General features: G+C 34.5%; 1 protein-coding gene and 1 pseudogene across 1 annotated transcript in view; both read left to right on the forward strand.

Moving 5' to 3' along the window:
- Positions 1-17,310, forward strand: part of CALCRL (calcitonin receptor like receptor) — a 101,938-nt gene that overhangs the window by 60,759 nt on the left and 23,869 nt on the right. Inside the window, exons 6-9 of the mRNA XM_028121223.2 lie at positions 1,453-1,588; positions 4,544-4,654; positions 4,750-4,862; positions 6,245-6,336. Coding sequence (XP_027977024.1) covers positions 1,453-1,588; positions 4,544-4,654; positions 4,750-4,862; positions 6,245-6,336 — 452 coding nt within the window. The remainder of the gene's footprint in view (positions 1-1,452; positions 1,589-4,543; positions 4,655-4,749; positions 4,863-6,244; positions 6,337-17,310) is intronic.
- Positions 13,615-14,286, forward strand: LOC114222608 (ubiquitin-conjugating enzyme E2 N pseudogene; annotated as a pseudogene).

Here is a 17,310-nt window from a genome sequence, read left to right on the forward strand (position 1 = left end):
CTTCAGCAGAAAAATGGATAAAGAAGATGTGGTTCATATATACAATGGAATATGACTCAGCCATCAGAAAGGATGAATACCCACCATTTACATCAACGTGGATGGAACGCAAGGGTATTATGCTGAGTGAAATAAGTCAGAGACAGACAATTATCATATGGTTTCACTCATATGTGGAATATAAGAAATAGCAGAGGATCATAGGGGAAGGGAGGGAAAACTGAATGGGAAGAAATCAGAGAGGGAGACAAACCATGAGAGACTTTTGACTTTGGGAAAGAAACTAAGGGTTGCTGGAGGGGAGGTGGGTGGGGGGGATAGGGCAACTGGGTGATGGTCATTAAGGAGGGCATATGATATGATGAGCACTGGGTGTTATATGCAACTAATGAATCAACACTACATCAAAAACTAAAGATGTACTTATATGTTGGCTAATTGAATTTAAATTTTAAAAAAAGAATAAGGGGACAAAATAAAAGAAAATTACTCCTTATGGAAAATAATAGAAATAATGGAAAAGTGAAGAAGAAATAAGGTTGAAGAGAGGTTATACAGCTTCGTGTTACAAAACAAAAAGTCATATAGATATTAAAACTGAAGTGAAGCTTAAAATAGTGCTACTAAACTGGAAGATCATAAATATATAGCTTGTCCAAAAACATTTATTGATGTGCGTTCAATGAAAATTCCATTTACCCACACCATAAATGAATATTCTCAATATTGTGATTATCAAAATATGGTGATAAAAATGACGACAATTTTGAATATTTGCCATGCGTCAGATACTTCCCCTCTGTTATCTTGATACTATTTTACCCCATTTTACAATAAGAAAGCAGAGGATTAAATATCTTGCCTATATTCACAGAGCAGGTGAAAAAGTAGAGGTGGACTTTGAGTACAGCCCTGTGTGTATTCCAGAACACATGTCGAGCCAGCTCCCACAGACTTCTGAGAACTGTCTATAGACTACACTTCCCAGAGCTGCCATTGGCAGCTGTTTGGGGGCACTTGAAATTAAACATGGCGGGGATATTTATTTATTTATTTATTTATTTATTTATTTATTTATTTATTTATTTTTAAAGAAATTTATTTGTTTGACAGAGACAATGAGAGAGGGAACAGAAGCAGGGGGAGGGGCAGAGGGAGAAGCAGACTCCCCGCCGAGCAGGGAGCCCGAGGCGGGGCTCAGTCCCAGGACCCTGGGATCATGACCCGAGCCGAAGGCAGACACTTAACCGACTGAGCCACCCACGTGCCCCCACGGTGGGGATATTTAAACCATGAAAATTGGCAAACACTTCAGATCAGGGATTTCCCCCACCAGAGCCAAATGACCATGTAGCATATCATTGCAGTGACTGTTTCCCACTGTGACAGAATGCCTCTGACGGACATTCTCACAATTCTGAAGTTGTTTCTTTTTTTTTTTTAATCCCTTAGATTCTTGACATAGCAGAATCAGAAGAGAACATTGAAGGCTTAAGTCAGTTGGGTGTCTATACTAGAAATAAAATCATGACGGCTCAATATGAATGTTACCAAAAAATTATGCAAGACCCTATTCAACAAACAGAAGGTAAACATGACTTCTTAATTTTAAATGCATTTGATATATTTTTAAAAGAAAACTACTCCATTACATCATTTATGGGTTCCTTAGGTCCATTACTAAAAATGGGTTAATGAGAGACGATGGACTCTGAAAAACAAACTGAGGGTTCTAGACGGGAGGAGGGTGGGGGGATGGGTTAGCCTGGTGATGGGTATTAAAGAGGGCGCATTCTGCGTGGAGCACTGGGTGTTATGCACAAACAATGAATCATGGAACACTACATCAAAAGCTAATGATGTAATGTATGGTGATTAACATAACAATAAAAAATTAAGAAAATAAAATACTTAAGATTATAAAAAAATGGGTTAGTTGTTAGCTTTCCTGACGTGTGCATTCTTAATTATATTTGAGCATTTTATGACATAACTTATCTTGCTTCTTTTAAAAAATTCTAATAAAGTATGTGTAACAGGAATATTTTTAGTAACATTTTTTATGGTACAAAGATACTTAAAATATCAAATGTGTGTCTTGAATTAAATTGGTGGCTGTTGATCTTCAGTTTATGTAATTTGTATTTCTTTTTTTCACAAGCTGCTTGATAGGAGTTTGCACAACAAAATTATAATTTTTTTGTATAATGTGCTTTGCATAATACATTTAGTAGCAATGCTAATGAAGTCTAAGTGCTTCTGTTTCTATTAAGATATTCTTTAGATATTTTTGTAACATTACTGAGAGACTGCTAAATGCCAGATGTCTGCCTTGATTCTGAAGATACACAGATGAGTAGCACAATTAAAGTTGCCAGATTTAACAAAAGCAAAATCAAAAATCAAAACCAAAACCAGGCCCTGTATTTTATCTGGCAACACTAAAGACAGGGTATATCTTCAAAATAGAAAATGCAAAACTCACAACAAAACATAGCAAAATGTAAAGACTTGATATTTATAAATTATCAGTGGAAACAAAGATCCTAAAATTTTTGGAAAAATATTGGATGGTATAATATATAATGTTTCTTATATAAACAAAATGTTAAAAGTAGGGTATTATTAATATTTATAACGGACAAAATTAACTTGCTTGTGAGGAAAAAAGTGATTTTTCCACACTGGGCAACTTTTAGAATCTTAATGAACAATTCTTCTTAATGAAGAATCTACTGAACAATATAATGTGCTTATCTTTTGAGAAGTATTTACATATATCTATCCAAACATTTTTATTATGAGGAATTTATTCAGTTAAAAATATCTTTGAAATATACAGACAATGACAAACTATCTGATATTATGTCAATAGGGGCTAAATTATCAAGTACATGAATTGTATACAAATTCTGTGTTAATCCATCTGGCTTCTCACTTTATTCCATTAAAATCTAAGTGTTATAAGCTTAAAATGATTGAATTAAACCCTTCCAGATCATGTAGATATATGTAAAAATAGTCTTCAAATCTAATTGTCAAACAACAGGAATATCTTTATGAGATAATTTTGTGATAAAATAATTTTAGAATCACTGCATAATCAATCTTCCTGTTGGAGCCTCATAACAGACTTTATGATTTTAAATAATCTAGAAAGTCTTGCAATAAAGAATGTCGTTATTTTAACTTTGTGCTTCCCTAATTTTTTTTTTAAGATTTTATTTATTTATTTGACAGAGAGACACAGCGCAAGAGGGAACCCAAGCAGGAGGGTTGGGAGAGGGAGAAGCAGGCTTCCAATTGAGCAGGGAGCCCAATGTGGGGCTCGATCCCAGGACCCTGGGATCATGACCTGAGCCGAAGGCAGACGCTTAACTGACTGAGCCACCCAGGCACCCCGCAAATCTTTTCACCATAGAAACTCTTTTAATGGAATACCTATTCCTGTCTTGCTCAAATGCCATACAACACAGTTTGAAAGTTTCTGAACTTCCAATCTATCATACTGCCAGTGTTGTCATTAATTAGATAGAATCTTTTGGACCAGTGATAAGGACTTCTTTGAGATGCTTTCTATCAGGGAATTCTTCTCTGATAGGCCACAATATACATTTTATTTAGTAATATATGAATGCAGACTATTTAAGTAAGTGTTTGAAAAATCACAGGAGGAAAAAACTGAGATGATCTGAGTTCTTTTTTTAATTAGAATTATTTATAGTTTCAGGCCAGTAGAATTTTCCTACTCCCATGAAGGTTAGATTGATTCTGAGATTGTGGCACAAATCTGTTATAAATAATAAACATCTCATACAACAGTCAGGCAGATGCTTGCCTGACAAGGTGGAAAATTATTTTCTTTGATTATAGACTGTTACAACATTGGAACACTGGTCATTTTATTTCTCTATGCCTTTAAAAAAATTTATATTTTTTCATGTAAGAGAGGTACTTTCTCTTCAGGTTGGTAAAAGGAAACTGTGAGAATGTTAAACACTGTGTTTTGAAAAGTAAAGGAAGACAAGTAAGAGCTAGAATTTGGTAGAGGGGTTTAAATACCTGTTAGGGTCAATGTAGTGAAATGGGAAATGTTGGAGTGTCCATTTTTTTTCCAGAAAATACTAACACCTTGCCCTAAGAACACAATTCCTAAGATAACACATTTTCTAAGATAACACATTTTCTAAATTCCCATATTTTTTAAAAATTTTAAGCGTAGGGACACTAACTACTACCTTTATGGTTAAGGACAACCAGCAAAGACTGTTTGATTTATTGAATGAATGGCTACCTTTGAGAATTGAAATTAAAGTTAAACTTTTAAATATACTCTTATAGATATTTCTAAATTGAATTTTGCAGTTATTCCAATAATACTTGGTGAAAAATTTAAGTAATAGCTATAGCTTTTATAAGATGTCTTCATTTTCAGTCGGTGGTCTGTATTTCACGTCAGTATGAACCCACCAGTAAGACTTTACATCTTCAGGTATTATTACTAGAGGGACTAGTAATCACTGATGTTTACTCTCCCCTTCAGGCATTTACTGCAACAGAACCTGGGATGGGTGGTTATGCTGGAATGATGTTGCTGCGGGAACTGAGTCAATACAGCACTGCCCTGATTACTTTCAAGACTTCGACCCATCAGGTAAATGCAGAAATGTATATATAGATCTGCTTGATATTAAATAAACCCTAAGTTAACTAAGTTACCATTTTCTTCTTTCCTTTTTAATTTTAAAGAAAAAGTTACAAAGATCTGTGACCAAGATGGAAACTGGTTTAGACATCCAGAAAGCAACCGAACATGGACAAATTATACCCAGTGTAATGTTAACACACAGGAGAAAGTGAAGGTATGGAATACATATAAATGGAAATGTAATTGATACTCTTTAAAAAGTTAGTTGCTGATACGGTATTGGAGAAAATTTGCTTTGTGTTCTATTCTATTGTAAAGTCTTTTCATAATATACTTTGAGAAAAACAACAGAGAAAAATCTTTGTGGAAATAATCATTCATTCTGTCATGACGTTGAGGAAGCAATCGTGTTAGGTAATACTGTATTTACAAGTCAATGTGTCAGTATTGGAGTTTCAAATTTCCCAAAGAAAACATACTTTAAAAGTATAAGAAAAGGGAACATTTCATTGGTATTGGAATTTTGAGAACTAAGTTCAGGAATTGTGCTCAAGTAAACAAGGGAAGCCCAGCAGGGTTTAAATAGCTCTCTCTGTCCCTCAACAGAAGGCTGTCCTTCCGACTGGCTGCTAGGTTATTCTTGCTCACATTCCCACTTTTAGACCATACATTAAAGTCAAGGTTAGTCACAGTTTGTCACAACAATTAAGCTTTTATAGAAAGTGCCTGCATATGTTTGCACATGAGGGACACAGAAGAAGTTTGTCAGTGATTGAAACTGAGTCCTGAAATCTGATTTCCACTTCCTGCTCTTTACCAGCTAGATGCCCGCAGGCAAGCTATAACCCCTCTCTGCCTCAGTTCCCTTGTGTATAAAATGAAGATAACAATAAACCCACTCTCAAGGTTTTCATAGGGATTGACTTAATACAAGAGAAAACCTTAGAAAACTACAGGCATAGAATAAGCACTTGATAACTGTCAGCTATCATTATAATTATAAATCATGTATTCTTTGCTTATTCAGAGAAAGGTTTAAAGAGAATTATAAAAATACACAATAAAATAAGTTACAAATAGATGGAATACAGAAAAATAAAAAATCAAAGCAGATCAGAGACTCCTATAATTACTATATTGAGATTTGTCTTAGAGTTTCAAATTGTCAAGGGAAAAAGAAAAACCCAGTAGGAAAGAAAGCCTTATCTAAAGAAAACACACAAAAATAATTACATAGCATTTGATTTAATGTGCACAAAGTGATAGAGTGAAAATTGTCGATATCTTCCAAAACATAAAATGCTAGTTTCATATATTACACAACCTAGATCAATAAAATTATTCCTTCCTATCATATGACTTCTAATTTCTTAAATAAAAAGGGCATACAATTTATAAATTTTGCTGTCACTTGATAAATTTGCATATACTCTTCATTCCAGATGTATTCAAATATCTAATGCAAGCTAAATGGTAAGGCTATCAGAGCACATATTTTTAAAAATACAGTTTATTCTATTGATTTGAGCTTATACAGATGGAGGATTATATTACTGATATGAGCCTTACTTGTTTTTTTATCCACACAAATTGTAGACTGCACTGAATTTGTTCTACCTGACTATAATTGGACATGGATTATCTATTGCTTCACTGCTTATCTCGCTTGGCATATTCTTTTATTTCAAGTAAGTACATGTAAAATATTTTTTAATTTACAAGTTGTCATTGGTGAATGCAGTGCCATGTGCGTGTTTATGTCATGTGCTGATAAAATATATGAAATATAGATGACATAACATTTAAAATAAATTGAATGTTTAAAATAATTTGAAATATATTGAACTTATCTTGACTTTGTAAAATATATAGAGCAGAGATTGGTGAAAATCTGAAACTCAACTTTACAAAATTAGTAGACATATAAAAACAAAGTCATGTGTGAGAAGAGAGCCAAAATCATTATGTAAATCCATCTGTATTTGTTTTAGAAACTGTCAAATATTATAGGCTTTCTTAATTGAATTTTCAACTTCTAGGTCAATTTTTGTGCCAGTATACATGGTACATTACAGAAACTGGTATTTTGTGTGAATAATGGCAATGGAATTTGATATATATTATTAAGTCTAATAATGTAAATATATTATGGTTAGATTACTTTTCCTTGTTTGGGAGGTCATCACTAATATAGTTAACTTATATTTTGAATTTTACTTGAAATATACTTCCTTTTTTTGGGAGGGAGAGTCAACTCCAATTTCTTGATTTAACCAATCAACAAGTGATGTTTTAAATTAATGGGAAGGAAATTCCAAAATGTGCATACAATATTTTACTCATTAACATGGTTTTCATAATTTTGATCACCACCAATAATTATAGAATGCAGTGTGAAGAGTGAGTAGCTGTACATTGTATCTTCATTACGATTGTCATTATCTCCCTCCTCTTCCTCTGCCTCCTCTTTCTTCTTCAACAATTGTCTTGGAACATTAGCAGCTTCAGAATCAGCTAGAGTAGTAGTACATCACAATAATCCAAACCCAGAAATTATCAGGCAGCTGGATGTTAGATACATATGTAACTAGAGAACCAGCTTTGGCCCACAGTCCATCAGATATTCAGAGTATATAGAATAATATATGAACCAAACAACGATTGTCTCTCATGGCTTCAAAATCACAGGATCTAGAGATTGCATCAGAATTGCTGTTTTTGGAAACCTGTGCCTTTTTAAACATCTTCAAGATCAGTTACTTTGAGGAATCCACATAAATACTTTTTAATGGCACTTTTGATTTATAACATTATCTAGGCACCATTAGAAAGTGACTTTAAAAAACTCCCCTCTGAATAAAGCTAATTAAGCATTTGTATACATTTTTATATTTGACATGTTTTCTTTAGTAAATTATGTAAAAATGTATCAAAGTCAGTTGAAAAGAATTTTTATCCTAAAATATGGAAAACATTTCTTAAGGAATTAAATTTACTGTACTATATTTTACAACAAGTTATCAAAAGTTTCTTGCTCAAAACAAATTGCCAGTTCTCAGTCAATGCCTTTATAATTAGTTATGTCATATCAGTTGCTTATATATAACTTAATAAAACTTCATGACTTTACTCTTAAATATATTCTCTCCTTACACAAGATTTTTAAATGAATACTGTCTCTGGAGTAGGAAAAACTTTATTATGATTGTATAATAGATTAAAAATATCTGTTCTAAAAAATAGAAAATAAACCATTTTCCAAAGTAATAATTTTTATTTATTTATTTCTTAATTTTTTAAAAGATTTCAATTATTTATTTGAGAGAGAGAGTGAGAGAGAGAGAAGAGAGGAAGAAAGCATGAGAAGGGGGAGGGGCAGAGGGAGAGGGAGAAGCAGACTCCCAGCTGAGCAGGGAGCCCACAGGATTCTGGGGTCATGACCTGAGCCGAAGGGAGATGCTTAACCGACTGAGCCACTCAGGCACCCAAAGTGAAAATTTTTAAATAAAGTCCTCTGGTCCACAGTGATATATAATTTATGCTAATTGACAAAGTGAAGCAATGTTGCTGATGCTAACAAACTTATTGGTAAAATAGGGCAATGAAAATTAGTTAATATTTAGTGACTTTAAAAACACAAAATGAAATTAAAATTTCAAGTCTCATTTAGTATAATAAAATGACTAAACAGTTTCACAAGGATATAGTTCATTTCTTTTCTTATTCATGAAGACAGAATCTTTACAATTTAAAAATACAAAATTGTCTAAATTTGAAAATAGAATTCTCTTGGCTCTTAGAACTAAATAATGCAATTAACTGTCATTAAATTTATGCAGTACTCCTAGAACTCAGATTTTTAGTTCATGAAAATTACGTATCTACTGCACTGTACATACCATACAAAAACACAGAGAGAATGAATTTATTTATTTATTTATTTATTTTTAAGATTTTATTTATTTATTTTATTTGAGAGCGAGAATGAGAGAGAGCGAGAGAGCATGAGAGGGGGGAGGGTCAAAGGGAGAAGCAGACTCCCTGCTGAGCAGGGAGCCCGATTCAGGACTCGATCCCGGGACTCCGGGATCATGACCTGAGCCGAAGGCAGTTGCTTAACCAACTGAACTACCCAGGCGCCCCAGAGAGAATGAATTTAAATGTAACTATTAGCTAAGTTTCTTTTTTCTTAGCGTGAAAATTCTTACAACTATGACTGAATATAAAGATCAGCCTCTATCCTAAAGGCATAAAATAGACATTGGGGAGGGTATGTGCTACAGTGAGCGCTGTGAATTGTGCAAGACTGTTGAATCACAGTTCTGTACTTCTGAAACAAATAACGCAACATATTTTAAGAAAAAAGAAAAAGAAGAAGATAACAGGAGAGGAAGAAAAGGGGAGTACGTCAGAGGGGGAGACGAACCATGAGAGATGATGGACTCTGAAAAACAAACTGAGGGTTCTAGAGGGGAGGGGGGTAGGGGGATGGGTTAGCCTGGTGATGGGTATTAAGGAGGGCACGTTCTGCATGGAGCACTGGGTGTTATGAACAAACAATGAATCATGGAACACTGCACCAAAAACTAATGATGTAATATATGGTGATTAACATAACAATAAAAAAAATAAGAGTTGTTTAATTCTATTTCACAAATCTTGGGGAAAAGTTACAAGTTTTAACTATTTCTAACCTCAGGAAAAAGACTTAATTAAAAACAAACTATAATCTTGAGAAACAAGACTTGTCCTTAAATTTGCAATACTTTTTAAAAAATCAAAAACAATTTAAGCATGTTACTTAAATAAGGAAAAGAAACATATACACCTGTAATTTTAAGATCTATTCAGCACCTGTAACTTTAATATCCTATTGAGCAATTTCTTACATTTTTGCAGTTTAGTTCATTTTCATTTGTTTTTACTGTTTTGTTATATATAAAGTGTGTTAACTATTTTTATAATTTAGTGTTATATAAATCTTTCCATGTACCTAAAGAGTTTTTAAAACTCTTTAGCTTATTATTTAGTCATTTAATTTGCTAAATAATATTGCATTTAGTAAGTCGACAAAGGTTTATTAAATTATTCCTCTATTTTTGAGCACAAATATTACTTTCAATTTTTCCAATTAATAAAAAACACTGCAATGGACCTTTTTAGATATAACTTTTCCCATATTTCACACTATTTTTTAGGCTACATTCCCAGAGACTTGGGATTTCTTGGTCAAAGGGTATATATCTTTTTATGGCTCTTGAAATACATCATCTTTTTTTATTATGTTATGTTAATCACCATACATTACATCATTAGTTTTTGATGTAGTGTTCCATGCTTCATTGTTTGCGTATAACACCCAGTGCTCCACGCAGTACGTGCCCTCTTTAATACCCATCACCAGGCTAACACATCCCCCCACCCCCTCCCCTCTAGAACCCTCAGTTTGTTTCTCAGAGTCTATAGTCTCTCATGGTTGGTCTCCCCCTCCGATTTCCACCCCCTTCATTTTTCCCTTCCTGCTATCTTCTTTTTTAACATATAATGTATTATTTGTTTCAGGGGTATAGGTCTGTGATTCAACAGTCTTACACAATTCACAGCGCTCACCATAGTACATACCCTCCCCAGTGTCTATCATCCAGCCTCCCCATCCCTCCCACCCCCCACCACTCCAGCAACCCTCAGTTTGTTCCCTGAGATTAAGAATTCCTCACATCAGTGAGATCATATGATACATGTCTTTCTCTGACTGACTTATTTCGCTCAGCATAATGCCCTCCAGTTCCAGCCATGTCGTTGCAAACGGCATTCCTTCTGATGGCTGCACAATGTCCACAATAGCCAAACCATGGAAAGAGCCAAGATGTCCATCAACAGATGAGTGGATAAAGAAGATGTGTTATTTATATACAATATGGAATATTATGCAGCCATGAAATACATCATCTTAAAAGCATCTCAAAGTCAACATGTCTGAAACAAATCCATAGCATGTACCTCCTCCTAAGCAAAGCAGTTTTTCTTCCAGAGTGACCCATCTTTGAGAATACTACCACCAGCCATCTAGTTGAATTAGGAGCAATCTGTGGCATCGTCTCAATTTTCTTCCCTGTCCTTCTTCCTCAGACTCGGTGGATTTAGCCTTGCAACAGCCCTCCAATCTATGCAATTTTTTTTCATTTCTACTGCCACCACCGTCACCCTTGTGTTATCTAGCCTCAGTAAATCCCCTTCACCACCTTCATTCAATTCTAAACAATGCAGCCAGAATATTTTCAAAGCTTTAGATGAAATACAGATGTGATTTTGTCATCCTTTGCTTTAAAAATCTTAAACTTTCTACTGTAATTTATATAAAATCAAAATCATTAATGTATCCTATAATTGAATATCTTGCCTATCCTCCCACCCCAGCCTATTTAAATGTATTCAACTTTCAGATCTAAACTGTAGCATCAGTTCCTCAGTGAAATCTTCCCAAATTCCTTATTGTAGCATTACTAAAACGCAACTAGTTACAGTGGACGTGGAGTACATTTTTAATTACCATTTTAGGAGACCGACCACCTATCACTGTAGATTTAAAACTAATACAACTGAGACCCTTTAGATTAAATAATCGCTTTTTATTTTCCACGTAACAAGTGAAAATGTGCAAGCACGTTAAATATCTGAATGACATGAAGTTAAGCAGCATAGCAATTACATTGCATGCCAAAATCAGAAGTCAAAAAGAGAATAATAGTCCCCTAGTATACAAAGTCCTAGGGTTGCAAACAAGTTTGAATTTAGCAAGGATGTAAATAAAGTCCCGCACTAATTCTATAAAGTCAGATGTAAAATTAACAAAGCTTCTTCGTGAAAGAATCTGTGACTTAACTGAGCAAATGCTTGCTGTGAACTAATGAGGCAGCAGTGGGACTGCCTAGTGAAAACAATGCTACAAGCCAGAATATACCAGTAAATGCAAAGTATTAAATTCCAAATCTCTAATCAGACCAGTCCTTTACTCTGTCACTATGGACTGACTTTGTAAGAGGAAAAGAGGATGTTAAAAGATTTGGCTTATCACAACAGTGAAGCAATTGAAGAAAATAATGTCTGATCACAGAGTCAAGGTACCAAAAATGTTAAGCCAGAAAAAGACAAAATATAGGGGCACAATAGATGACTTCAAGAATCCAAATGACTGTAATTGGGAATAGAATTTATATAATAACATAAAAAAATTGGCTCAATTAAAAAAATATAAACAATTCTGACAGCTAAACAAAACAGAATGAACCACCAATTGACCAACTGACCTTCCTGTCACTCAAGACAGAAATTAGATGTCAATTTATCAGGAATTTTGAAATGGGGGATTCCCATACTGGGTTAGTTCATAGCTAGTCCTAATGTTCTGTAATGCTATTTCCAGACCCAAGTCTATGAATGAGCAGTAATTTAGTAAAGAGGATTAGAATGAAAGAATTAATATTTTTTATTAAATCAAAATAGATAATTTCAGTATCAGGGAAGTTAGCATTTGTGAAAGTATTTTGCAAGCTAAGAGCAATCTACACAGAAAAACTTTATTATTGATTAGAAATTTCAAGAATATCTGGTTCAGTATCTTTATACCTATATTTAGGTATGTTTTATTTAAAAATGCAAACACTATTCAATCAATACAAGTAATTTTAATTTTTACTTGAAGTCTTAAAATTTAAAACTTCAGAATCTATTTTCTCTATGAAAAAACATTTTTTTAAATTGCAATTATGTACATATATGCAAAGTACTTTAGCTTTAAAGATAGAATCTAGACTCATACCTCATTTTATTTTATTATTTTATTATTATTAATTTTTAAAAAGATTTTTATTTATTTATTTTAGAAAGAGACAGTGTGAGTGGGGAGAGGAGTGGAAGGGGAGGGAGTGGGTTGGGGAAAGAATCTCAAGCAGACTCTATGCTGAGTGCAAAGCCCTCCACTGGGCTCCATTCCACAACCCCAAATCATGACCTGAGTCAACACCCAGTCAGATCCTCAACTGACTGAGCCACCCAGGCCCCCACATACTTCATTTTAAAAGAGAAGCTAGAAATTTCTTGTTGCCCCAAATATTGTCCTCATATTTCAATATAAATAGGCCTTCTCTTTTTCAGAAAGAAAGCGAGTTTTTTAATTGAGATTACTATATGCAATAAATCCATGTATCTATTATTTGCTAAAATTTCCATGCTTTTATAAATGATATCTAGCATGCTACATGGGCAAAACCTTGTTAAAGCAAATGAGTGTCTTGCCAATATATGGAATTTGACCTTTACGTTAAAGAAAAATTAAGGTTTTCAATTAATTACATTGCTTACACTTAAACTTTATGCAGAAAGTACAATTAACTGTTCATTCTCTAGTGAACTTAAAAAAATCTTTAATGGTGATTTACCATGAGAAACGTTAGTGGATAGTGTCATACAGTAATTAAAACTGTAGGATATATTCAAGTCTTGCCATCACCACTTACTAATAGTGTGGATTTAGCTTGATTTTGCTTTTCAATAAGCCTCAGTTTCCTTATAACGAGTCATAATGTTGTTTAAAATATTGGGCAAAGAAGACTTACATAGTACCTGGCGTATAGCAATCTCTCAATAAAGGGTAAGAAAGAGGTTCTACTTGTGTCATACAGTCCATCTATAGATGGACTGTATCCATCATGTAGGCACAGAGACTGCGCCCACTATCTCGTCATCTAACATTACCCCTATCTAATAGTAATACAAAGTGGAAAAAAAAAAAAGCTGTGGTGGTACAACAAGCTACGGGAAGACAGAGGAAGGAAAGACTCATTCTGACTTAGAATCATAAGATTCTTAAAGCGATAATCTCACTGAAACAAGGGTTAAATGATGTGTAAAATTTCAATAGGTAAAAATTGTAAGCCACAACCAGGGGCGCGGCAACGTCCCCCGGAAGTGGAGCCCTGGACTTCCACTCGTGCGTGAGGCGAGCGGAGCCGGAGTCGAGACCAGAGGCCGAACTCGGGATCTGACAAGATGGTTGGGCTGCCCCGCAGGATTATCAAGGAAACCCAGCGTTTGCTGGCAGAACCAGCTCCTGGCATTAAAGCAGAACCAGATGAGAGCAACGCCCGTTATTTTCATGTGGTCATTGCTGGCCCCCAGGATCCCCCCTTTGAGGGAGGGACTTTTAAGCTTGAACTATTCCTACCAGAAGAATACCCGATGGCAGCCCCTAAAGTACGTTTCATGACCAAAATTTATCATCCTAATGTAGACAAGTTGGGAAGAATATGTTTAGATATTTTGAAAGATAAGTGGTCCCCAGCACTGCAGATCCGCACAGTTCTGCTATCGATCCAGGCTTTGTTAAGTGCTCCCAATCCAGATGATCCATTAGCAAATGATGTAGCGGAGCAGTGGAAGACCAACGAAGCCCAAGCCATAGAAACAGCTAGAGCATGGACTAGGCTATATGCCATGAATAATATTTAAAATCGATCTGATCATCAAGTTCTCCTGTTCTCCTGTTCTGCCAAGACTTCTTCCTTTTTTGTTTGCATTTAATGGACACAGTCTTAGAAACATTACAGAATAAAAGCCCAGACATTTTCAGTCCTTTGGTGATTAAATGCACATTAGCAAACCTATGTCTTGTCCTGATTCACTGTTGTAAAGCATGAGGAGAGGCTAGAAGTACCATCTGGATTGTTGTGACACGTTTACAAGCAGTGGCCCTTCTCTGCTTTTATTCATTTCCCCATCATGGTTTGAGTATAAAGCACTGTGAATGAAGGTTGTCAGGGTTGGCTGCAGGGGTGTGGGTGTTTTTCTTTATTACCTTTTTTGAGGGGGAGAGGTAGTTTTATTTTAATTTTTTTGGCTCCTTTCCCCCTTTTTATGGTGATCTAATTGCATTGGTTAAAAGCAGCTAACCAGTTCTTTAGAATATGCTCTCTAGCCAAGTCTAACCTTATTTAGACGCTGTAGATGGACAAGCTTGATTGTTTGAACCAAAATGGGAACATTAAACAAACATCACAGCCCTCACTAATAACATTGTGACTTGCTGTCAAGTGTAGAATCCTTCCTTCAAGAAAAAGCTTGTGACCATTTTGTATGGCTTGTCTGGAAACTTCTGTAAATCTTATGTTTTAGTAAAATATTTTTTGTTATTCTAAAAAAAAAAAATTGTAAGCCACAACCAATGAAGAGATTACCTAGTCCAATACCTAATTCTCTTTATGTTCTAAGTAATTAAGTTATCCACACTTCCTCTCAATCTGTGTTCTTTCTGCTTGGTTTAGTAATTTTATTTGACTTCAGTTGTCATTTAAAAATGGAGCACTTGAACAGAAAGAAGTAAAACTACAAATTAATTTTTTTAATTATACATTCTCAGGCTTTATGTAAAACATGAAAAACCCTCTTCAAGTTAAGACCCAGGTATAGCATTCGAAATCCTTTTTATATGTCTAGACATCCTGACTCACAGAGAGTACTTAAGAGTATGTTCTCTAGACAGGCACCTTTGGTCTCAGGTACCACCTCTGTCATTCACCTGCTCTGAGGCAACTTCTTTTGTTTCTGTAATCCTCAATTTCACATTTTATTCTATCAATATCTATATCATAGATTTGGCATAAGGACTAACATAGTATATATTCAGTGTTAAGTGGAGTGTCTAATTTGGAAACGTTGTCTATTATTGGCCTAGTTATCACTTTTTCTTATTAGTCCATTAAAATATTTTTATATAAACATTTAGCCCTGATAGGCACACTATATCAGTAAGCACTTTAAAAACAAAATTAAAGAGGGGCGCCTGGGTGGCTCTGTCGTTAAGCATCTGTCTTCAGCTCAGGTCATGATTCGAGGGTCCTGGAATTGAGCCCGGCATTGGGCTCCCTGCTCCGCGGGAAGCCTGCTTGTCCCTCTGCCCCTCCCCCTGCTTGTGTTCCCTCTCTCGCTGTGTCTCTCTCTGTCAGATAAATAAATAAAATCTTTAAAAAAAATTTTTTAAACAAAATTAAAGAACACAATTTTTAGTTTTGTATCTATCAAATGTATAAAGAAATTGTTTTAATGTTCAGGTAGAAAAATAAGTAAACAGTGAATGAAAAATTTTATAAACAAATTAGTAGTATAATTATATCAGAAAAAAATTATCCTTAAGTAAATTAGTCAAAAATAATAAAACTTTTTATGCCCACAAGATACCATCTAGCTTACTCAGTACTTGAAACCATATTAAAGAATTTGTAGCCTTTGATTTTAAGACACTTCTACTATATACTCCTAAAACCACCTACCAAAACAGTAAAAGCCACCATCTCCTAAAAACAACCACCCACTGAACAGCAAGTAATGGAAAGAACATCACAAAGTTAGTTCCGGAGAGCACAAATCATCTCTGCTTTTTTTTTTTTTTTAACACATTCCAGGGCTTAGGATAAGGCCTTGCTCATAGTAGGCACTTAAGATATTTTTGAGGAATGGAAGACATGAAGTGATTTGGAAGCTTATTTCTAAGACTGACTTTCCCATGACTTATCTATGACCTTGGACAAGTCCCTTGAGTTTATCCATTCTTTGTTGTCTCCATCAACAAAGAAAGGCATTCGAGTAAGACTCCTTAAAATTCTAATTAGTAGGAGAATCTGTATAAAACAATATAGGATCCTCTGTAGGCAGATTGAGGGTAGACCAAGACCACCTCAGAAAATAGTGAATTGAATGGTTAATAAAGCACATTCAAATAGTCCAGAGCACTGGAAATTTTAGCTTTCTTCCCACCATCCTGGAAACATCCTATAAGAGCTGATGTTTTACACGAAATCGTGTATTGAAAAGCTACCAATATCTTTTTTTCTGCTTCTTACCCCAGTTCCCCATACTGTAGTCACTCTTGCTTAGTCTTCGGTAGAGGTAACATTTTTTTGTTTTCTGTTAATTCAGGGTTACTGACCCATCCTAATAAAAGCCAAGAACCAAACAAAAAAGTTGATTTAGGGTGCTGTTTGTTATTTTTATTTAGAGAGAAAAAAGAAAAAGTCTCCTACTCATCCATGCTTTAAATTAGAAACAGAGAACTCAGAACACTATTTACCAGATATACTTCAGTTTTATATTAGAGCCAATTAAAGGAAAGAATCAGAGTGGGAGATAAAAAGAAAGGGAACTGAAAGGGAGGGGAACAGAGAGACAGAGCTTTGGGATTTGCCAAGCCCTAAGAGGCAATGACTCTTACTCATAATGATCCTTAGAAAAACAAAGCACAGCCCTTTAGATAAAAAAAATAAATAAACTTTACCAGAATTAGTTATAAATTATATTTTAATTACTGTTTAAAATTTGAGAGCATAGCAAATCTTGTTTTTACTTTCAACCCAGATAAAGGGCTCCATCTTCTTGCACATAAAAGAGCACATATAACATCTGACTTGTATGGGGAAAAAAACGGTTCTTTTTATTTTTTGACAACTTAATTTTGCTGATCTTTCAGACACTGATTCCAAGTAATTTCAAAGCCAAGTTGAACATTTGCAACTATATAGACAATGATGTAATTTCTAGGTAGTTGAGATAAAGTCCTAAATAAAATCCAGCAAAAAATCCATCCAGTAGATAGGACAAACTTTCTTAATAAA

This window comes from Eumetopias jubatus, unplaced genomic scaffold (assembly GCF_037043125.1).
Source record: "Eumetopias jubatus isolate StellerSeaLion01/CBP00866 unplaced genomic scaffold, mEumJub1_p1.0 scaffold_3, whole genome shotgun sequence".
NCBI lineage: Eukaryota > Metazoa > Chordata > Mammalia > Carnivora > Otariidae > Eumetopias > Eumetopias jubatus.